Source organism: Bombina bombina, chromosome 4, assembly GCF_027579735.1.
Source record: "Bombina bombina isolate aBomBom1 chromosome 4, aBomBom1.pri, whole genome shotgun sequence".
NCBI lineage: Eukaryota > Metazoa > Chordata > Amphibia > Anura > Bombinatoridae > Bombina > Bombina bombina.
In genome coordinates, this window is record NC_069502.1 from 960,061,846 (window position 1) to 960,086,139 (window position 24,294).

At 38.9% G+C, this 24,294-nt stretch overlaps 1 protein-coding gene across 1 annotated transcript in view; it reads left to right on the forward strand.

Moving 5' to 3' along the window:
• The window catches only part of APMAP (adipocyte plasma membrane associated protein), a 40,884-nt gene extending 19,728 nt beyond the window's left edge, over positions 1-21,156 (forward strand). Inside the window, exons 7-9 of the mRNA XM_053711977.1 lie at positions 339-473; positions 14,339-14,531; positions 17,347-21,156. Coding sequence (XP_053567952.1) covers positions 339-473; positions 14,339-14,531; positions 17,347-17,556 — 538 coding nt within the window. The 3' untranslated portion in view covers positions 17,557-21,156. The remainder of the gene's footprint in view (positions 1-338; positions 474-14,338; positions 14,532-17,346) is intronic.
• The last annotated feature ends 3,138 nt before the right edge of the window (positions 21,157-24,294 follow it).

Here is a 24,294-nt window from a genome sequence, read left to right on the forward strand (position 1 = left end):
TCTTTTTGCTCAACATGTGACTTTCACAAAGAAGAACTTTCCTGAAGCATATCAGTCTGATCCTGACTTCACAGTACAGTCCAGTCTCTTTATGTTTAGCCTGACCTGAGCTTCTCTTGTATATCAAATCATCAGTGTACATAAGTGTCTAATTTTAAACCTTCAGCTGTGCTTTGTTAACTTATATAGCTTTTAAAGGACACATTGCAGCTTTTTCTCTTTTGAATTTCAGTAGAAAATAAACCCCTGACAGTAATAAAGCCCTATCTATTCTTACATATGACATTGATTGGATAATACTGAATCATATTAATCCTGTAATTACGTGTTGCCTTTAGCTTGCTTGAATATGATACAGTCACAAAAGAAGTGAAGGTTTTGATGGGCGGATTGAGGTTCGCCAATGGAATTCAGCTGTCTCCTGCAGAAGACTTTTTGCTTGTGGCAGAAACCACAATGGCACGTGTAAGGAGGTATGTATTGTGCTCCTATTAAAGGCTCCAGTGTGTCTGCTAAGTAATGTTTTAGTAGTGTACATGAATTAATTGTTGTAGCAAAGCTAGTGCAGGAAAAAAATATTTTGATGTGTTCACGCAATTAATGTAGGTCTTGTTTGTTAAGGCAGCTGACTGATCAGAGGCCGGCTTGTATTAATTAACACCTGTTTAAGAAATTGTTGAAGTTCATTGTCCCTTTATTAGGATGGCGGCAGGCATTCAGACCTTTTTTATGTTGAGGACTGTAGATTTTAGATAATTAAAAAATAACTGTATTAATGGCACAGATTTACAAAATTTGGTAAAAATACACATGCTTTAATACCCATGGTAATGTTCCTCAACCACTGTCCTCAAGGACCCAGAGTAGGTCAGGTTTTCATTATAGCTGAACCAGTGCACATGTGAAATAATCAGCTTAGGGGTGAAAGCAGGTTAGTAACCATGGTTACTGATCAAGTTATTACTTCACCTGTGCACTGGTTCAGCTATAATGAAAACCTGGCCTGTTGGGGGTGACCGCGGAGAGAGTATCTAAAAAGATGTGTTCACATGTTTCTGAGCTATGTATCTCTATAAGGGGTGTAACAAAAATGATAGTATAGTGCTCTGTAAAATAAGCACCAAAAGTCATAAAGAAAGTAAACTATAAAATCATAATTTCTTTTTAAAGATACGATGAGTCTACGGATTTCATCCTTACTTGTGGGATTACGTCTCCTGGTCAGCAGGAGGAGGCAAAGAGCACCACAGCAGAGTTGTATATATAGCTCCTCCCTTCCCTCCCACTCCAGTCATTATCTTTGCCTGTGTTAGTGATAGGAAGAGGTAAAGTGAGGTGTTAGATTCTTCAATCAAGAGTTTATTATGTTTAAAGTAGTGCCAGTGAGTGCTACTTTGTTCTAGGGTGTAGCCTAGACCTGATCAGTCTCTACAGTAGAGCATTTGGTGGCTTTAAAGCAAAAGGAACTGGTGGGACATAATTCTCACTGCGCCTCCTGTACATATTTGCTGCCCTAATACATATAGCCTAAGCACTTTTAACTCAGGCTAATCTTAGTCCACAGGGCTATGGGAGGGAGAGGATCTCTGAAAACCTGCTGGACTGCCATGCTGTCGCACAGCTTTCAAGGTAAGTGCTGACTTTTTATTCTGGGTCAATTAATGGATCTCAGAGAAGTGGAGCATTTTATTTATGTGGTCAGGACTCCTACATGTAAAGGGAGGGACATTCGGACAGCACATTCTTAGCAGGGGCTAAAAATCCAGAAGTTATGTGAGCACTACGTTACTGGACAGTCACATAAGCAAGGACTGAGAAATAGGGCTCTTAATGTGATGGGACAAGTTAACTCTCCTAGTAGGAGAGGTACATGGCAGCTAATTTTATGCAGACACTGACGTTAATGTCAGTTTATGACTATAACGTCCAGGAGCTGGTTCCGTTTTGGGTTTACAAGCTGAAAACGTTAAGGTGGCGATACTATCACATTTATCATTTTGGAAATGGTGTATGGGTCACTCTTTGTTGGTCTATAGTGCTACATGACATGCGGTAGCCTGATCGTCCCCAATATGTATCTGAGGCTACAGTTTAACTAGCTCCTGGTGGCCTATCTATACAAAGTTTAATGGCGACCGGGAGATTGTTTGTTTGTTACACGCCCACGATGGGCGGAGTTGCTAGTTCGCGCCGCTTTCGGCGCTTTTATCTATCTCTAGGGCATAGTCATACAAGTGCCGGGAGTTGGAGCGTCTTCACGCCCACGAGGGGCGGAGCTCTGTGACAACTGTGTGGGATTTCGCTCTTCTCCTTCATGTATCGGGGGCAGAGCATCTCAGTGTTGTTACCTTTTCATTGCTGATATAACACACTCTGAGAGTGCAGTTTGACTGTTTTTGTGTATCTCGTTTTTCTCAATGTATATTTCACAAAAGGAAATAAGGATTAATAGGCATTACTCTATGAAGTACTTAATGAGCCCTATTAAATTTACATTTTGGTTGGGCACTTCAGCATGATTTCTGAAATTTTCAGTAGCTGCTGCAGATTGCTTTGTTAATCCTTCCAACCCTGCATGTATAAAGAAAAAGTTACTGTTTAGTATTTAAAGAGACAGTAACGTTTTTTTCATCTGTTATTTTTATTAAAAGAATTCAGCTGTTTATTTGTTAATTCATCCTTTGTGTCTTAGGATGGAACAAATGCACGCAAAAAAGACAGTTTTCTTTCAAGATTTAAAGAGACAGTAACGTTTTTTTCTGTGCAAATTTTATCAAAGAATTTCAGTTGTTTATTTGTTCATTCATCCTTTGTGATTTGGGATGGAACAAAGGCGCACAAAATGAGGTTTCTTTTTAAGACTTAATGAGACTGTTTTCAGTACAGTGCCCTGCGCTTCCTTTTACACTCCATTCGGAGTTATGATGCCTTTATATGTTTTGTTTCCACGAGGTAGGAAACATTCCTAGAGGAAGCTTTTCAGTAGTTACTATGTCCAATGATTCTTCCATATTACCGAAGGAGGGAGATACTTTGGGATTTTCCGATTTTCTGGAAGATGTTCCTGATAGCTGACGCTGTCAGGGAATCTGGACGGACGGTCTCTAAGGTGGAGGGGGCTATTTCCGTTTTGGCCAAGCAATCTACTATTCCTATTGAGGATAGTTGAGACCCTATGGACAAGCAGTTGGAGGGTCTACTTTAAAAGATCTATGTTCTCCAAGGTTTGCTATTGCAACCGGCTGCGTACACACTTGTACGGCAGCATATGGGTTCGATGTTCTTGTAGAATCTCTTAGGACTGAGACTTCTTTAAAGAAAATCCAGGATCGGACTAAAGCTCTGAATTTAGCCAATTCTTTATTAAGATGCTGCCCTGCAAATTCTTAAATTGGCTGCCGAGAGTTCAGTTTTTTTTTTTTTTTTTTTTCTATTCTAGCCCGCAGAGCCTTTTGGTTGAAGTCTTGGTCTGCGGATGTATCATCAAAGTCTAAGCTCCTGGCAATTCCTTACAAGGGAAAGACTTTGTTTGGACCTGGCAAGGGAATCCTCTCCTCTTCTGAGCAAGAGGGAATCTATTCGCAATTCAAGCCCACTGGGATAGCCAGAGCACTCTGGTGGAGCAGAGACAAGGCTACAAGCTGCATAATCAGGAGTCCCTGGTTCAATCCAGGAATGGGTGTGACACATTTCACTTTAAACCCAACCATTCTTGGAACATGGGTAGATAATTTGAGAAAACCCGCTGCTGATTACAGTCAGCATGAGGGATTTTGCCCACAATTCGGGACCGAATCTTGTAGGGGGCAGACTTCCTTATCATTCAGGCTTGTGTGCAGGATGTTCAGGATCCCTGGGCTATAGAAATAGTGTCTCAGGGATACAAACTGGATTTTGGAAATTCTCCATGAGGAAGATTTCTTCTTTCACAATTATCTGCAACCCAGATAAAATGAGACTTCTTACATTGTGGGGAGAGCCCTTTCTCCCTTGGGAGTAATCTGTCCCGTTCCATTACAGGGACAGGGGTTTTATCAAATCTGTTTGTAGTCCCCAAGATGGGAACTTTCAGACCTATTTTAGACCTCAAGAGTCTAAACAAGTTTCTCAGAGTTCCATCTTTCAAGATGGAATCTATTCGTACCATTCTTCCATTGATCTAGGAGGGTCAATTTATGACGACAGTGGATCTAAAGGATACATATCTTCATGTGATGATCTCTGTGGATAGGAACAAGTTCCTGAGGTTTTGCCTTTCTGGACAAACATTTTCAGTTTGTGGCTCTTCCTTTCGGTCTGGCAACGGCACCCAGAATTTTCACTAAGGTTCTGGGGTCTCTTCTGGCGGTTCTAAGACCGCGGGGCATTGCGGTGGCGCCTTATCTAGACGATATTCTAATCCAGGCGTCATCTTATCAACTAACAATGTCCCATACCGACATTGTGCTATCCTCCTTGAGAACTCACGGGTGGAAGGTAAATCAAGAAAGGAGTTTGTTAATTCCACAGACAAGGGTACCCTTCCTGGGAACTCTCATCGACTCTATATCCATGAGAATTTTCTGACGGGGGTCAGAAAGTCAAAGATTCTGAATACATATCAAGCTCTTCAGCCCAATCCTCGACCGTCAGTGGCTCAGTGCATGGAAGTAATCGGATTGATGGTGGCGGCAATGGACATCATACCGTTTGCTCAGGAGACGAGGCATGCTCAGGCAGCGGAATGGTGATTATACAGATTTGTCTCCTCGAATATCCATAGCTCAGGAGACGAGGGAATCTTTTCTACGGTGGTTGTCTAGGGATCATCTATCCCAGGGGACATGCTTTCACAGGCCCCCAGGAGAGAATGTGACAACGGATGCCAGCCTGTTAGGATGGGGAACAGTCTGGAACTTCTTAAGAGCTCAGGGAGTATGGACTAAGGCAGAGTCTCTCCTTCCCATCAACATCCTAGAGGTCAGAGCGATATTTAATGCGCTTCAGACTAGGCCTCAGTTGGCCTCGGCCAAATTAATCAGATTCCAGTCGGACAACATAATGACAGTGGCTTACATTAGTCATCAGGGAGGAACAAGGAGTTCCTTAGCGATGAACGAAGTAGCCAGGATAATTCAGTGGGCGGAGAATCACTCCTGCCATCTATCGACGATCTACCTCCCAGGGATAGAAAACTGGGAGACAGATTTTCTGAGCAGGCAGACCTTTCATCCGGGGGAGTGGGGACTCCACCCGGATATATTTTCAAACCTGATTCTCAGATGGGGTCGGCCGGAGTTAGACCTTATGGCGTCTTGTTAGGATGCCAAGTTTCCGAGATACGGGTCCAGGTCTAGGGACTCCCAGGCCGAGCTGGTAGATGCCTGGGCAGTTCCTTGGTCCTTCAGCCTATCATATGTATTTCCCCAGTTGCGCTCCTTCCCCGGGTTATTGTTCGAGTCAAACAGGAGAGGGCGTCAGTGATCCTCATTGGTCCTGCGTGACCTAGCAGGTTTTGATATGCCGACTAGGTGGACATGTCATTTCTGCCATCATGGAAACTTCCATTGAGGAAGGACCTTCTCATTTAGGGTTCCTTCCTTCACCCGAATCTAGTTTCTCTGCAGCTGACTGCTTGGAGATTGGACGCTTAATTTTTCCAAGCGAGATTTTTCTGCTTCGGTCTTAGATGCTTTAATTCAGGCACGTCAGCCTGTTACTATGAAAATTTACCATAAGATATGGCGTAAATATCTTTCTTTGTGTGAATCCAAGGGCTACTCATGGAGTAGGGTTAGGATTCCCAGGATTTGGTCTTTTCTCCAAGAAGAATTGGAGAAAGGGTTATCAGCAATTTCCTTAAAGGGACAGATCTCTGCTTTTATCTATTTTGTTACATAAGCGTTTGGCAGATGTTCCAGTTGTGCAATCTTTTTGTCAGGCTCTGACTAGAATCAGACCTGTGTTTAGACTAATTGCTTCTCCTTGGAGTTTGAATTTAGTTATTAAAGTTCTTCAAGGGGTTCCGTTTGAACCTATGTATTCCATAAGATATTAAGTTATTATCTCGGAAAGTTTTATTTCGACATTACAATATAATTCCCCTTACCTTATTTCTTCTGTTAAGTGTGATCAGTCCACGGGTCATCATTACTTCTGGGATATTAACTGCTCCCCTACAGGAAGTGCAAGAGGATTCACCCAGCAGAGTTGCTATATAGCTCCTCCCCTCTACGTCACCTCCAGTCATTCTCTTGCACCCAACGACTAGATAGGATGTGTGAGAGGACTATGGTGATATATTTAGTTTTTATATCTTCAATCAAAAGTTTGTTATTTTATAATAGCACTGGAGTGTGTTATTCCTTCTCTGGTAGAATTTGAAGAAGAATCTACCTGAGTTTTTTCTATGATTTTAGCCGGAGTAGTTAAGATCATATTGCTGTTTCTCGGCCATCTGAGGAGAGGTAAACTTCAGATCAGGGGACAGCAGGCAGATTAATCTGCAAAGAGGTATGTAGCAGTTTATTATTTTCTGACATGGAATTGATGAGAAAATCCTGCCATACCGTTATAATGTAAACTCAGCCTTGAATGCAGTAGATGTAGCTGATATCAGGCTGTCATGTATGTATATTTTACACTTCAGTTTTCTGGGGAATGGTACTTCCTGGTTTTTAGACTGTATACATAGACTTAACCTAATTTGCAGGGACTTGCAATAGGTTTTAAATGACAATTAATTATTGAGGTAAAACGTTTTTTTGCTGGCATGTAAAAACGTTTTTTTCTCTGAGGTACTGGGTGAAAAAATGTTTTGGGCACTATTTTTCCACTTGGCAATAGTTTTGATTTAAATTAGAGCAGTTCACTGATCCCTCTCACTGTTATGTGTGTGGGGGAGGGGCCGTTTTTGGAGCTTTTACTATGCATCAAAAAAACTCAGTCAGAGGTTCATTTTCTTCCTGCATGATCCGGTTCATCTCTACAGAGTTCAGGGATCTCCAAAGCCTTTTTTGAGGGAAGTAATCATTACAGCAGAGCTGTGCTGATTGTATTGACTGTGATAAAAAAAAAACAAAACGTTTATTTGTGTATTTTTTTCTGCTGCCTGGGTTAGTTATCATTGCTGAGGGGAACAATCCTTTGCTAAAACTGTATATTCTGACAAAGATTGATGCTATAACTTAATTATTTTAACTGTTATAATTTTTTTTCTGTGCTTCTTAAAGGCACAGTTCGTTTTCATATTATTTGTAAATTACTTTGAAAAGTATTTCCAAGTTGCTGTTTATTTGCTAGTGTGTTAAACATGTCTGATTCAGAGGAATATCTCTGTGCTATATGTGTTAATGCCAAAGTGGAGCCCAATAGAAATTTATGTACTAAATGTATTGATGCTACTTTAAAAAACAGTCAATCTGTACAAATTGAACATATTTCACCAAACAACGAGGGGAGAGTTATGCCGACTAACTCGCCTCACGTGTCAGTACCTGCATCTCCCGCTCAGGAGGTGCGTGATATTGTAGCGCCGAGTACATCTGGGCGGCCATTACAAATCACATTACAAGATATGGCTACTGTTATGACTGAAGTTTTGGCTAAACTACCAGAACTAAGAGGTAAACGTGATCACTCTGGGGTGAGAACAGAGTGCGCTGATAATGCAAGGGCCATGTCTGATACTGCGTCACAGTTTGCAGAACGTGAAGACGGAGAGCTTCATTCTGTGGGTGACGGTTCTGATCCAAATAAACTGGACTCAGACATTTCAAATTTTAAATTTAAGCTTGAGAACCTCCGTGTGTTACTAGGGGAGGTATTAGCGGCTCTGAATGATTGTAACACAGTTGCAATCCCAGAAAAAATGTGTAGGTTGGATAAATATTTTGCGGTACCGACGAGTACTGACGTTTTTCCTATACCTAAGAGACTTACTGACATTGTTACTAAGGAGTGGGATAGACCCGGTGTGCCTTTCTCACCCCCTCCTATATTCAGAAAAATGTTTCCAATAGACGCCGCCACACGGGACTTATGGCAAATGGTCCCTAAGGTGGAGGGAGCAGTTTCTACTTTAGCTAAGCGTACCACTATCCCAGTGGAGGATAGCTGTGCTTTTTCAGATCCAATGGATAAAAAATTAGAGGGTTACCTTAAGAAAATGTTTGTTCAACAAGGGTTTATATTGCAACCTCTTGCATGTATTGCGCCTGTCACGGCTGCAGCAGCATTTTGGTTTGAGTCTCTGGAAGAGACACTTCAATCATCCACACTAGATGACATCACACACAAACTTAAATTCCTTAAGTTAGCTAATTCATTTATTTCAGATGCCGTAGTACATTTAACTAAACTTGCGGCTAAAAATTCAGGATTCGCCATTCAGGCACGCAGAGCTCTGTGGCTGAAATCCTGGTCAGCTGATGTTACGTCTAAATCTAAATTGCTTAATATTCCTTTCAAAGGGCAGACCTTATTCGGGCCCGGCTTGAAAGAGATTATTGCTGACATTACAGGAGGTAAAGGTCATGCCCTGCCTCAGGACAAGGCCAAAGCCAAGGCTAGAAAGTCCAATTTTCGTTCCTTTCGTAATTTCAAAGCAGGAGCAGCATCAACTTCCTCTGCACCAAAACAGGAAGGAGCTGTTGCTCGCTACAGACAAGGCTGGAAACCTAACCAGTCCTGGAACAGGGGCAAACAGGCCAGAAAACCTGCTGCTGCCCCTAAGACAGCATGAATTGAGGGCCCCCGATCCGGGACCGGATCTAGTGGGGGGCAGACTTTCCCTCTTCGCCCAGGCTTGGGCAAGAGATGTTCAGGATCCCTGGGCGTTAGAGATCATATCTCAGGGATACCTTCTGGACTTCAAATCCTCTCCCCCAAGAGGGAGATTTCATCTGTCAAGGTTGTCAACAAACCTAACAAAGAAGGAAGCGTTTCTACGCTGCGTACAAGATCTTTTATTAATGGGAGTGATCCATCCAGTTCCGCGGTTGGAACAAGGACAAGGGTTTTACTCAAATCTGTTTGTAGTTCCCAAAAAAGAGGGAACCTTCAGGCCAATCTTGGATTTAAAGATCCTAAACAAATTCCTAAGAGTTCCATCGTTCAAGATGGAAACTATTCGAACAATTTTGCCCATGATCCAAGAGGGTCAGTACATGACCACAGTGGATTTAAAGGATGCTTACCTTCACATACCGATTCACAGAAGTCATTTCCGGTATCTAAGGTTTGCCTTTTTAGACAGGCATTACCAGTTTGTAGCTCTTCCATTCGGACTGGCTACGGCTCCAAGAATCTTCACAAAGGTTCTGGGCACTCTTCTGGCGGTACTAAGACCGCGAGGAATTTCAGTAGCTCCGTACTTAGACGACATACTGATACAAGCTTCAAGCTTTCAAACTGCCAAGTCTCATACAGAGATAGTACTGGCATTTCTAAGGTCGCATGGATGGAAAGTGAACGAAGAGAAAAGTTCTCTCTTTCCACTCACAAGAGTTCCCTTCCTGGGGACTCTGATAGATTCTGTAGAAATGAAGATTTACCTGACAGAGGACAGGTTAACAAAACTTCAAAATGCATGCCGTGTCCTTCATTCCATTCAACACCCGTCAGTAGCTCAATGCATGGAGGTAATCGGACTAATGGTAGCAGCAATGGACATAGTTCCTTTTGCACGCCTACATCTCAGACCACTGCAACTGTGCATGCTAAGTCAGTGGAATGGGGATTACTCAGATTTGTCCCCCACTCTAAATCTGAATCAAGAGACCAGAAATTCTCTTCTATGGTGGCTTTATCGGCCACATCTGTCCAGGGGAATGCCATTCAGCAGGCCAGACTGGTCAATTGTAACAACAGACGCCAGCCTACTAGGTTGGGGCGCTGTCTGGAATTCTCTGAAGGCTCAGGGACTATGGAATCAGGAGGAGAGTCTCCTTCCAATAAACATTCTGGAATTGAGAGCAGTCCTCAATGCTCTTCTGGCTTGGCCCCAGTTAACAACTCAGGGGTTCATCAGGTTCCAGTCGGACAACATCACGACTGTAGCTTATATCAACCATCAGGGAGGGACAAGAAGCTCCCTAGCAATGATGGAAGTATCGAAGATAATTCGCTGGGCAGAGTCTCACTCTTGCCACCTGTCTGCAATCCACATCCCGGGAGTGGAGAACTGGGAGGCGGATTTCTTAAGTCGTCAGACTTTTCATCCGGGGGAGTGGGAACTTCATCCAGAGGTCTTTGCCCAAATACTTCGACGTTGGGGCAAACCAGAGATAGATCTCATGGCGTCTCGACAGAACGCCAAGCTTCCACGCTACGGGTCCAGATCCAGGGATCCGGGAGCGATCCTGATAGATGCCTTGACAGCACCATGGACCTTCAGGATGGCTTATGTGTTTCCACCTTTCCCGATGCTTCCTCGATTGATTGCCAGAATCAAACAGGAGAAAGCATCAGTGATTCTAATAGCGCCTGCATGGCCACGCAGGACTTGGTATGCAGATCTGGTGGACATGTCATTCTGTCCACCTTGGTCGTTACCTCTGAAACAGGACCTTCTGATTCAGGGTCCTTTCAAACATCAAAATCTAACTTCTCTGAAGCTGACTGCTTGGAAATTGAACGCTTGATCTTATCAAAGCGTGGTTTTTCTGAGTCAGTTATTGATACCTTAATACAGGCTAGGAAGCCTGTTACCAGAAAGATTTACCATAAAATATGGCGTAAATACCTATATTGGTGCGAATCCAAAGGTTACTCTTGGAGTAAGGTTAGGATTCCTAGGATATTGTCTTTTCTACAAGAAGGTTTAGAAAAGGGGTTATCCGCTAGTTCCTTAAAGGGACAGATCTCAGCTCTGTCCATTCTGTTACACAAGCGTCTGTCAGAAGTTCCAGACGTTCAGGCTTTTTGTCAGGCTTTGGCCAGGATTAAACCTGTGTTTAAAGCTGTGGCTCCACCATGGAGTTTAAACCTTGTTCTTAACGTTTTACAGGGCGTTCCGTTTGAACCCCTTCATTCCATTGATATAAAGTTCTATTTTTAATGGCTATTTCCTCGGCTCGAAGAGTCTCTGAGTTATCAGCCTTACATTGTGATTCTCCTTATTTGATTTTTCACTCGGATAAGGTAGTTCTGCGTACTAAACCTGGGTTCTTACCTAAGGTAGTCACTAACAGGAGATTGTTGTTCCATCCTTGTGCCCAAATCCTTCTTCGAGGAAGGAACGTCTTTTGCACAATCTGGATGTAGTTCGTGCCCTTAAATTTTATTTACAGGCAACTAAAGATTTTCGACAAACGTCTTCCCTGTTTGTCGTTTACTCTGGTCAGAGGAGAGGTCAAAAGGCTTCTGCTACCTCTCTCTCTTTTTGGCTTCGTAGCATAATTCGTTTAGCTTATGAGACTGCTGGACAGCAGCCTCCTGAAAGAATTACAGCTCATTCCACTAGAGCTGTGGCTTCCACTTGGGCCTTTAAGAATGGGGCCTCTGTTGAACAGATTTGCAAGGCTGCAACTTGGTCTTCGCTTCATACTTTTTCCAAATTTTACAAATTTGACACTTTTGCTTCCTCGGAGGCTATTTTTGGGAGAAAGGTTCTTCAGGCAGTGGTTCCTTCTGTATAAAGAGCCTGCCTATCCCTCCCGTCATCCGTGTACTTTTGCTTTGGTATTGGTATCCCAGAAGTAATGATGACCCGTGGACTGATCACACTTAACAGAAGAAAACATAATTTATGCTTACCTGATAAATTCCTTTCTTCTGTAGTGTGATCAGTCCACGGCCCGCCCTGTTTTTTTTAAGGCAGGTAAATATTTTTTAAATTATACTCCAGTCACCACTACACCCTTGGCTTCTCCTTTCTCGTTGGTCCTTGGTCGAATGACTGGAGGTGACGTAGAGGGGAGGAGCTATATAGCAACTCTGCTGGGTGAATCCTCTTGCACTTCCTGTAGGGGAGCAGTTAATATCCCAGAAGTAATGATGACCCGTGGACTGATCACACTACAGAAGAAAGGAATTTATCAGGTAAGCATAAATTATGTGTTTTCATTCGGATAAGGTGGTGTTACGTACTAAACCTGGTTTTCTTCCTAAGGTTGTTTCAAACAAGAATATTACTCAGGAGATTGTCGTTCCTTCCTTGTGTCCTAATCCTTCTCAGAAGGAACGTCTGTTACACAATTTAGATGTAATTCATGCTTTAAAGTTCTACTTACAAGCGACTAAGGATTTTCGACAATCGTATTCTTTGTTTTGTTATTTTTTCAGGGAAACGTAGGGGTCAGAAAGCTACGGCTATCTCTTTCTTTTTGGCTGAAGAGTATCATCCGTTTTGCATATGAGACTGCTGGACAGCAGCCTCCTGAAGGAATTACGACTCATTCCACTAGGGCCATTGCTTCCTCATAGGCATTCAAAAATGATGCGTTTGTTGAACAGATTTGCAAAGCTGCAACTTGATCTTCTCTTCACACTTTTTTTTTTTTTTTCTAAATTTTACAAATTTGATACTTTTACCTCAGCTGAGGCTGTTTTTGGGAAGGGTTCTTCAAGCAGTGGTGTCTTCCGTTTAGGTTACCTGTCTTGTCCCTTCCGTTTCATCTGTGTACTATAGCTTTGGTATTGTATCCCACAAGTAAGGATGAAATCCGTGGACTCATTGTATCTTTAAAAAGAAAAGGAAATGTATGCTTACCTGATAAATTTGTTTCTTTTTAGATATGATGAGTCCACGGCCCGCCCTGTTTTTATAAGACAGGTCTTTATTTTTGTTAAACTTCAGACACCTCTGCACCTTGGCTTTTCCTTTCTCTTCCTAACTTCGGTCGAATGACTGGAGTGGGAGGGAAGGGAGGAGCTCTATATACAGCTCTGCTGTGGTGCTCTTTGCCTCCTCCTGCTGACCAGGAGGCGTAATCCCATAAGTAAAGATGAAATCTGTGGACTCATCGTATCTAAAAAGAAACAAATTTATCAAGTAAGCATAAATTTCCTTTTCCTTACACAAAGTAAAAATCTTAATTTCATAATAAAGTTTAACAATTTGTTTTTTTCCAATGTAAAATAGGTCTCACATTCTCAGTGATTGAGTTGTTCAGGAGCATTTCTTTGGGTGTGTCTAAATTTCTCTCACAGTTTTCATGTATTCTGCTGGCAAGTTTTTTTCTCTCCAAAAAATGGCATATTAAAGGGACAGTCAAGTCCAAAAAAAGCTTTCATGATTCAGATAGAGCATGACATTATAAACAACTTTCCAATTTACTTTTATCACCAATTTTGCTTTGTTCTCTTGGTATTCTTAGTTGAAAGCTAAACCTAGGAAGGCTCATATGATAATTTCTAAGCCCTTGAAGGCCGCCTCTTATCACATGCTTTTTTTTATTTGCATTTCACAAAAGGGGAGAGCTAGTTCATGTGAGCCAAATAGATAACATTGTGATCACGTCTGTGGCTTGTGACAGACACTGCACTATTTGGCTAAAATGAAAGTTAATAGATGATAAATAAAATGTCATGTGATCAGGGGGCGGTCAGAAGATGCTTAGATACAAGGTAATCACAGAGGTTAAAAAGTATATTAATATAACGTGTTGGTTATGCAAAACTGGGGCATGGGTAATAAAGGGATTATCTTTTTAAACAACAAATTCTGATGTTGACTGTCCCTTTAAGCAAATAGCAGTACAATGAAAATTTTATATATCATTTTTAGAGATTTGGTGAAATCTGCTCATGCGAAGTTTTGGCAAACCTGCTTAAAGGGACAGTCAAGTATAAATTAAACTTTCATTATTCAGATAGGACTTTAATTTTAATCAACTTTCCAATTTACTTTTATCATCAAATTTGCTTTTTTCTCTTGGTATTCTTAGTTTAAACTAAACAGAGGTAGGCTCATATGCTAATTTCTAAGCCTTTGAGGGCTGCCTCTTATCACATGCTTTTTAAATCTCTTTTCAACACAAAGAGACAGAAAGTACACGTGGGCTATATAGATAACACTGTGTTCAGGCAAAGGGGGTTATTTAAGATTTAGCACAACACAATGCTAACTGCAAGACAATAGATAATAAACAGTCACAGTCATGTGATCAGGGGGCTGAAAGAAGGTTCCTAGATACAAGGTAATCACAGAGGTACAAAGTATATTAATATAACTGTGTTGGTTATGCAAAACTGGGGAATGGGTAATAAAGGGATTATCTATCTTTTAAAACAATAACAATTCTATGGTTGACTGTCCCTTTAATTACGATATAAGTAAATGTATTGGATGTTTCCTAATGAACTTCTCTGTAGTAGAAATAAACACACAATTTCTTGTTTTTTATTCTCTCTCTAGGTATTATGTGTCTGGTCTGACGAAAGGAGGAGCAGACATGTTTGTAGAGAACTTGCCAGGTTTTCCGGATAACATTCGGCCTAGCAGCACTGGAGGATACTGGGTTTCAATGTCTGCTGTGAGACTGAATCCTGGCTTTTCCATGATAGATTTCTTGTCTGACAAACCGTGGCTTAAAAAATTAATATTCAAGGTGAGCAAATAACAAATAGTGGCTTAAAGGGACACTGAACCCACGTTTTTTCTTTCGTGATTCAGATAGAGCAGCAATTTTAAAGCAACTTTCTTATTTACTCCTATTATCAAATCTCTTGCTATCTTTATTTCAAAAAGAAGGCATCTAAGCTGTTTTATTGGTTCAGTCTCTGGACAGCACTTTTTTGTTGGTGGATGAATTTATCCACCAATAAGCAAGAAAAACCCAGGTTGCTCACCAAAAATGGTCCGGCATCTAAACATTCTTGCATTTCAAATAAAGATACCAAGAGAATGAAGAAAATTTGCTAATATGAGTTAATTAGAAAGTTGCTTAAAATTTCATGCTCTATCTGAATCACGAAAGAAAAAAAATTGGGTTCAGTGTCCCTTTAAGCTCTATTTGATTTATATAATGATTATTTTACCTACTTGAAAACATTGATGCCATTACAGTCTTTTAGAGACCACTAATGGATCCCATATGATGTTTCACTTTGGGTTATTCATCTCTGTGGGTATCCATTATTATGTTATACTGAGGTTTTTTTATATGTAGGTGTTCATTTTACTACTGCTTACTTGGAGTTTCTCTAAAGATATATATATTTTTTTATTATTTTGATTAACAGAATTCATAAAATGTGTTTCAAATTTTGAAGTGGCCCCTCATTTCAAAAAGTTAAATACCCCACAAACAATGTTTCAGATGTTAACAAATCCTTATACAGGTATTATGATGGTTTAGCCCTTTTGAGTCTACTTTCTGGTGTTGTTCCCAGGTCTATAAGGTCAAGTCTGGGTCTTGTAAATCCTTTTTAAAGAGTAAGTTGTCTGGAAACATGGGCTTTCAAATCTCTCACATTCTTAAGCACAGAGGTTGTTTTCACGTGGGCATATTTTTCTTTAAATAAATGTTTCTTAATTTACTGGGCTCAGATATTTTGGCCAGAGCTAGAGACGTCCAAGAGGTGACTCTCCCTCAGGTTTGCAGCAGCAAAACTGTATTGTCATATCCAAAGATGTCTTTTTTGGTTTATATGTGAATTAGGTCAGCAAGGGAAAGTGGTCTACTTGCTTTAAACATTTTTTAAACCCAGAGCATTGTTTTGGGCTCTTAAGACTCTGGAGGGCCTTTTGAAGCAGTGTAATGGTGATATTCAGATGGGACACATCATGCAGACATCTGTGGGTGCTCAGAAATCCTACTTGGGGTAGTTTCTGCAACTCATCAGCTGATTTTGCTAAAGGGACATTAAACACTAAATACTTTTCATGCACCTCCCTGTAATCATATTTGCTGCCATTTTGGAACCAATGTCACACTGCAGGTATCTGAAGGAGAGTTGCCCTGGATGAAATACTATTGCATGACAGCTTCAGACTATTTTGTCTTTAAATCAATTGTTTTACTCTTATAAATTATTCAGAATATCAAGGGTGATTTTTTTTTTTTTTTTCTGGTGCTTTGTGGCCCAAGAAAATTTGGTCTTGTTCTGACCTAATTTTTCGGACAAGAGAGAACTACTTGGCTTCTTCCTCAGATTTACAGTCTTCTGTATCAGGTTACCAATTCCTTAAAGGGACAGTAAAGTGAAAATTAAACTTTCATGATTCATATAGGAGCATGCATTTTTAAACAACTTCCTAATATTCTTTGTTCTTTTGGAATCTTTGTTAAAAAAAAAGCATACATAGGCTCTATAGCAGCAATGCATTACTGGGAGCTACAAAACAACTGTTTATTGAACAACAAGACGTGAAATTAGATGCCAGGCATAGACTCCCTCTCTTTTTAAAAATAAAATAAAAAAAAATGGCAAATCGAAACCTGTAGCATCTCCCTTCAGAGACAGCCATTTCTCCAGAGTTTTTACTGACAGCCTCTTTAAGAATGAATGGAGTTGTATTTATCTTAGGGCTGATTCGGAATTCCTGTGAAGAGAGATAAAATATTAGTGGAGGGGATGTCTCTCTATCTTCATCATACGAAATATTTACATTTAAGGTTAACTCGTTGTTTTGCACTATATGGTTGAAAATGTATATACAGAAAATGTGTGATTGAAAATTTTAATAACTGTGACCTGTGTTTTCACTCTTTTTATATGTAAATCTTGTCACTTAGTTGTGATCTGCAAATTACTTGTCAATATTTTTATTACATTTTTGTGACATGTCAATACTGGATTGTCTCCAATTTTCAAAATAAAGTTTATTTAAAAAAAAAAAAAAAAAGTAAATTGGAAATTGTATGCTGGATCTGAATCATCATGAAAGGAAATGTTGGGATTTTATGTCCCTTTTAACAGGTTGGTTAAGTAGTCTTTGATTCTTAGTGATTGCGTTTTCCTTATAATCATTTTAGCACCAAAACTAACTTTTTTCCTATGATGCTGTTGCTACAAATGTATTTTTTTTTGGCAAAGCATAAATCTGGTTTCATTTCTGTATACAGAAGCTGTTGTCCATATAAAAAGTCCCCTCAATATTCCTCAATATCTCCTGATCTAGAAATAATTTTTCTTCAGCCTCTGCAATAAATATCTATATAGAGATTTAGGCCGAGTTTTCATTGAGGCGGTAACGTTTGGAAACTGGTGGCAACATAAAAATTCTCCATAGGCTTTAATGAAATTAAATGTTTTTATCGCCAGTTTCCAAAATTTACCACATCAATGGAAACTAGGCCTCAGAGTTTTATATAAAGAAACTATGATTTGCTTATTATTCTAGGTTACCTTTTATAAAACCTCACAATCTTATTTGACTGTATAATTTAAAGGTGTTTTTTTTTCTTCTTTCCTTTTCAGCTGTTCAGTCACGAAACAGTGATGAAGTTTGTTCCCAGGTATAGCCTGATTGTGGAGCTGGGAGAGAAGGGGTCTTACAAGAGAAGTTTTCATGATCCAAATGGAGAAGTGGCCCCCTTTATCAGTGAAGCTCATGAACACGATGGACACTTGTATATTGGATCCTTCCGCTCTCCGTTTATTTGCAAGTTAAATCTTCAGGACGTTTAAATTGCACAAGGAGCCTGTTTATTGTCAAGACGCATATGATAGACCTAATTATACCTGGAAGAGTGGATCTGTCTGAGTGAGCAGCAACATTCTTACCAATTGAGGCCACGTGTGAAGATGTCTCTGTTGGTACTGAGTGTAGACAGCGTAGCTGTGGTTATGCGTAACGACTTTGTTTACGGATGAGTAACATTACCTCCCGAAGCTTATTCTGTGTATTGAACTTGTTCTCATAATCTTGTTCAGACAGTAAACCCTAAGCAATAAGAGCCAAGGTAGCCAACGTACCTGCAAACTGCAAGAGTAAGGAATAATCTCAAATTTACGTAATGAAAGTGGCAGACACAAGTTGTTATACCCTGTTTATTTATTGTTCTCTGACTCTTAGTAATAACACTTTGTCCATATTCCACCTGATACAATCTATGGTAAGCTGATACCTTCTGCCAATTACTTGATTCCTATAATGGGTGCTTGACCTATAAAGAACACGGATTAAAAGTGCTTAACAAACATTGTTTATATTAAAGGGACAGTCTACTCCACAATTGTTATTGTTTAAAAAGATAGATAATTATTACCCATTCCCCAGTTTTACATAACCAACACAGTTATACGAATACCATTTTTACCTCTGTGATTACCTTGTATCTAAGCCTCTGCAGACTGCTCCCCTTATCTCAGTTCTTTTGACAGACTTGCATTTTAGCCAAGCAGTGCTGACTCGTATATGACTCCACCAGAGTGGGCACAATGTTATCTACACACACACACATGAACTAGCACTATATAGCTGTGAAAATCTGTCAAAATGCACTGAGATAAGGGACGACTTCAAGGGCTTAGAAATTAGCATATATACCCTCCTAGGCTTAGCTTTCAACAAAGAATACACTTGAAATGTGATGTCCTCTTCATATTGGCATACACAGAGCATTTAAGTTTAAAACAAACAAAAAAAAAAACTTGTATGAAGAAAATCTATAAATCCTTTTACTCTATATTTCATAAGTATAACGTGTTGGTAGCTGCCTTTTAGTCAATCATTGAAGTATAAAAAGAATATATTGAATGTTTTCCCCCAAAGCACAATGGCATTTAAAAAAAAAAAAAAGTCTTTTGAAGTTTTCACTAATTGCTTTGTCAGCTTTGGGCTCGGCCCTAAACAAATCAAAAGCTTCTTGCGTCCAGACAGCAGATTTTGTACCATTCTGAAAGTTATTGCTTTTTTTTCTGGTATAATGACATCATTGTGACTATAGTATGAGTGATGTTTGTAAGCTCCCTGGGTCTCACCATATTGCATCACCGTAAGGTAGCCATGCATTAATATACAAGACTGTTAATTTACTTCAGACATTTGCATGCACATAAAAAACTGAAGCCTTTACCTACCCGTGGTCTTTATAATATCCCAGCTCAAGGATGGTAAACATATTTAATAAAAATATCTCTATTTTCCCAGTGACTGTATGCAGTAATGTTGACATAAAGAATTGTTTTGAATTGCATTTTGTATCACTTAGATCAGGTGATCTTTCATGTGTTTTGTGTTTTTTTTTTTGTATATATATATATTTTGATAGGACTTCAATTTAGTTTGTGATATAACTTAAAGGGACAGTGTACTCTAAATGTTTCTCTTTTAAATGTATTCCTAGTTAATCCATTTACCTGCTGAAGGGTATAAATTGTTTACAAATAGCTCCTTAACCTTCATTTTGACATTTTAAATAGCTTTTTTTTTTTTGTTAGTGGTATCACCACCTATACTGAAAATTTCGATAGTTAAACATTGGCTATATAAAATCTATGTAAAATTAGCCAGTAGAATAAATTATACTCCAGTGGAAGGTAGGAGAGATAAGCAATAACATGCTAAATTTAATTTGGTCTCTATGTATTGGGCTTTGATATGCTAACATACATACATACATACACACACCTGCTTCCTTATATTATTTCTATGTGTGTGTGTGTGTGTATATATATACATTTATATTATGTGTATGTATATATGTATGTGTGTGTGTGTATGTATATATATATATATATGTATGTATATATATATATATATATATTATATATATATATATATATATATATATATATATATATTGAAAGTGATACCTTGAGATTGAATTTTCATGCAAGTTCATGAATTTTCATGCATAATAAAACCAGCTATTTCATATACAAAAAAACATAAAGGGACATTTTCACATACATTTTATACTCTGCTGCTGGTATGACAAGTCATTGGAAACACATTAACGGGAAAACTATTTTACAGTACAGTGTCCCTTTAAAGAACAAAAATATATAACTGCTCATTAAAGTGATAGTAAACCCTAGCGTTTGTGAAACGCTAGGATTTGCCAGTGCAACAATTAATGGGGACTTTTAGTCATGAAGTATAAAATACTTCATTCTGAAAGTTCCTTTATTTGCCTGCAGTGTTCACCGCACTGAGCACCCCAGGCTGCCCATGGCAGAACACTATTTTAGCCAATAGTGTGCTAGCTATCTGGCATTATGCTAGCTGCCCTGCACCGCTATTGGCTAAGAGGTGTAAACATTACCTCATTGAAAAATAGCGTTCTTTTGTGGGCTGCCTGAGGCACTCGGCACGGCTAACGCTTCAGACAAATAAAGGAACTTTCAGCATGAAGTATTTTATACTTCATGACTGAAAGTCCCCTTTATTTGTTGCAATGGTAAATATGTACTATCACTTTAAAGTAGATAGAAGATGCCTAATAGCAAATTATTGCTCAATACATCTCTCTAAATAGAAAAAAACATTCAAATCAATATTATTTGAATATTTTTCTTAAAATTTTAGATGTATATTTTACGTTTTGTGTTTTTAGATTACTAGGACCTACATTGTGTTTCTTTTGATGTTCATTAATATTGTTATAATTTATAAAATAGTTTCAAAAGTGAAGGTACAAAAAATTATATTTTCAGGACACATTACAATAGTTGTACTATGTGAACAGTTTAAATTAAAGTGAAAGTAAATCCTAGCAGTTTACAAACGCTAGGATTTACTATTGAAACAAATAAAGGGCACTTTCATTCATGAAGTATAAGATACTTCATATAGAAAGCTCCTTTTATTTGATTCAACCAATCGCCGCTCTTAGCTCCTACAGCAGCGCATAGCTAAAAAATTTTTTGACGTTTTCACCTCTTAGCCAATAGCCGTGTGGTAAATCCGGCTCCCATGGGCACCAAGCCGGATTTACCGCACGGCTATTGGCTAAGAGGTGAAAAGTCACCTCTTAGCCAATTTTTTTTTTAGCCGTGGGCTGCTGTAGGAGCTAAGAGCAGCAATTTGATTTAATCAAATAAAGGAGCTTTCGACATGAAGTATCTTATACTTCATGAATGAAAGTGCCCTTTATTTGTTTCAATAGTAAATCCTAGCATTTGTAAAACGTTAGGATTTACTTTCACTTTAATGGCAATGAATATGCAGCACTATCTATTTTAATTTGATTAGTGATGAAAACATGATGTAATCTAAATGCGTTTGAGTTAAGTAATATAATCTAAACTCTAAAAAAAATAAAATCATTGGTATTATTGGCATGTTTTGTTTTTATTTATTAATGCCATATCATTGTGGGGACATAAAACACTGTGCCAATACTTCTAGATGCTGTTTTGTAATACATTTATACACCTTCCCAATGCAAAACACTTCTGAATATAATTGCACCCTGTTTTCTGCACTTAATGGCCAAACTCTCTCCACCTCTTGCTTTATTAAGATAATCCAATATGGACTTGTTACCACATCAATTGCTTTTGCCTTTTTTTTTTCTTTCCTAGCTCAGATAAGAGCATACAATTTTTTTATTTACTTCTATAATCTAATTTGTTTTGTTCACTTGGTATGCTTTGTTGAAAAGTATTCCTAGGTAGGCCTAGGAGCTACTTAATAGTGACTGCACATATATGGCTTATGTTATTGGCTCACCCATGTGCATCCTGTAGAGTGTGAGCTCTCTCCAGAGCAGGGCCCTCTTCCTCCTGAACTAGATTTGTTTAGTTTTATGTTTTGTATTTTATCACAAATCCTTGTCATTGTATACCCCCATCACTGTACCCAGTGCTACGGAATTTTGCGGCGCTATACAAATTAATGATAATTACCATTTCTTCAACAGAGGGTACCAAGAGAAAGAAGCAAAGTAAATTGGAAAGTTGTTTAAAATTGTTTTATTTATTTGAAAAATTGAAGAAAAAAATTAAGATACACCCCACTGTCGACTTGGCAAAAGACTCACACCGGATCAAGTGAAATAGAATTCTCAGTGATGGAGGAGGATGTTGCAGACTTTGCGTTCAACAAACTTATGTCTGAGCAAAACAATTAGAGGATATTATCTGTATCAATATAATAATGTCTATTTGTTCCCCGCAATTGATTCTTAATTTGGAAGCTGTTACTTACGCAAATAAAGTTCCAAAATAGTAGAGCAGTGCGGTAAATCAAATAAACAGATCTCCAAAACACTATACAGAATAAACGGTACATTTTAGCTTTTACAAAGTCAATCATTATGAATTATTGCCTTTTTTATAAATAGATGTTGCCCTTGTTTTAAATACATGTAAACCCCACTGTTCACTTACTAACAGCATTTACAGAAAATCACAAATGGGGACAGCACTTGTTATAGGAGTGCACGGAGGAGACTTACCAAGTCTCAAATAGCCCATAAAAAGTAACAAAGTCCTCCAGCTCTTCAAGTAAAAAAAAAAGACTTCTATTATTATTTCATCATGGGTCAAACAGTCAACAGCAATGTTTCGGGCCTGGATTATATCAGTGCTGGTGAACATGAGCTAAAAAGTTACATGAAAACACATTGGGCTTCAATCTATCAAGCTATGCTGCTGCAACTTTGTATCTCCTTCGGTGTAGGCTCTCATTAACAAGCCTGCAGCCAATTGTTAAGAAGCAACGATCTTCGGACCGCGGTTTTCCTTACCTATCCCGTAGCTCTAATCTGGTGGATTAAAATCACCTCGTTCAAGTCTGACCAGGTGATTGACAGCCCCTGCTCGCGTGTGAGAGCAGGGGGTGGCATTGTACAATGAGCACAATCTTGCCCGCTGGCTGCGATCACAGACAGATTCACTAATTGGGAACCTGTCATTCTGCACATTAAGAAATTGAGTCCATTATATTAAAGCAGTTTCAATTGTTTTCTAAATTTATAGGAAGACCATGTCGGTGCACAATTTGTCTATGGGATAGATTATCTATTGGCTAACAAGGACAACTCCTACAGCTCCATTGGTGGGCAGTAACATGATAGACAACACATTTTTGGCATAGGAAACTTCTGTTAAAAATGTAACATATTTTACAATTAATTTCTTTTAGATTTAAAAGGACAGTGAAGGCAAAATTAATTTGTCCTTTTAGTTAACCATACTTTATTCCAACCATATCTGTTGTCTCCTGACTGCCTCTCCAGCCATCTCATCCCTTCCTTTCAATTTGTTTTATTCCAAATTCTTTTTATTGAGAAAACATATTTCAGTACTTTGTAATACAGAATAAAACAAATTAAATTGAATCTTAACAAATTAGTCCATATAACTGGAGATTCTCAATTTTGTAACATCAAAATAAACTTTTAACATGTAAACATATAAGAAAAGAAAATGGCTTGTTCCCGTTTCGCCTAAACAGGTATTTGGGTTAGTCTGTTGAATATGGGTTGTGTTCAATGTGTATAAAAGGTGTCCGTTTAGAGTGTGTCTATGCAATCTTAAATAAAACTAAGTACTCTCCCCTGCTGGCGGACATTAATCCCTGGGCCCTGGTGTGGATCATATTAAAGATGTATCCTCCTGAGGTTGTCTTTCCCAGATAGCTTGAGATTCAATAAGAGTCCCTTGTGTCAAATTTATAAGATCTATATTCTTCTAGCTCTATCAAATCTGTAACCTTATGTCGCCACATATCGAGAGAATGGGGTGCATCTGACTTCCAGTTCTAAGCTATGAGTGTTTTTGCACTGTTAGTAAATATCTAAATAAAATTTGATGGGCTTTGGAAGGGAGTTTTGTATGTTTATTAAGCAACATTATTAAAGGGTCTAGGGGGATGGGTATTTGGAAGGCTATTTCAATTTCCTTGATTATGTTCCTCCAGAATTGATTTAGACTATTACATCACCACCACGTGTGTCCCATGCCACTACCCACATGACCACCTCTTCCACATTTGTCATTGGTTAAAGGATATATTTTGTGTATTCTTTGGGGAGTGAGGTACCAATTATGAAGTATTTTGTAGTTTAATTCCAGTATGGAGGCTGAGCAGGAGGATGATTTTGTATTATTAAATATGTTGGTAGCTGTTTGAGGGAGTATAATAACCCCCAAATCCCTTTCCCATGATTCTATAGACTGTGGTAGATTGCCTGGTGGGGGTGTGGTCATGAGTCCTGTGTAGCTTGGTTAACGTATGCTTAATTGTTTTTTTTTAAACAAATAGTCTCTCTAGATTGGTAAGAGGTCTGGACATATTTGTTACTGTATTTGTGTGTCGTTGGGTAATGGTGAATTTTCCTATAAGTAAAACGAATTCTGAGTCCACGTAAGTCCCTTTTCTTGATTGTGATTGAGAAGCAAATGCGTTCTTCATTTATTAGTTTATGAATAACCACATCTGAAGTCGGCCCCTTCGGGTCATGAGGTATTCCC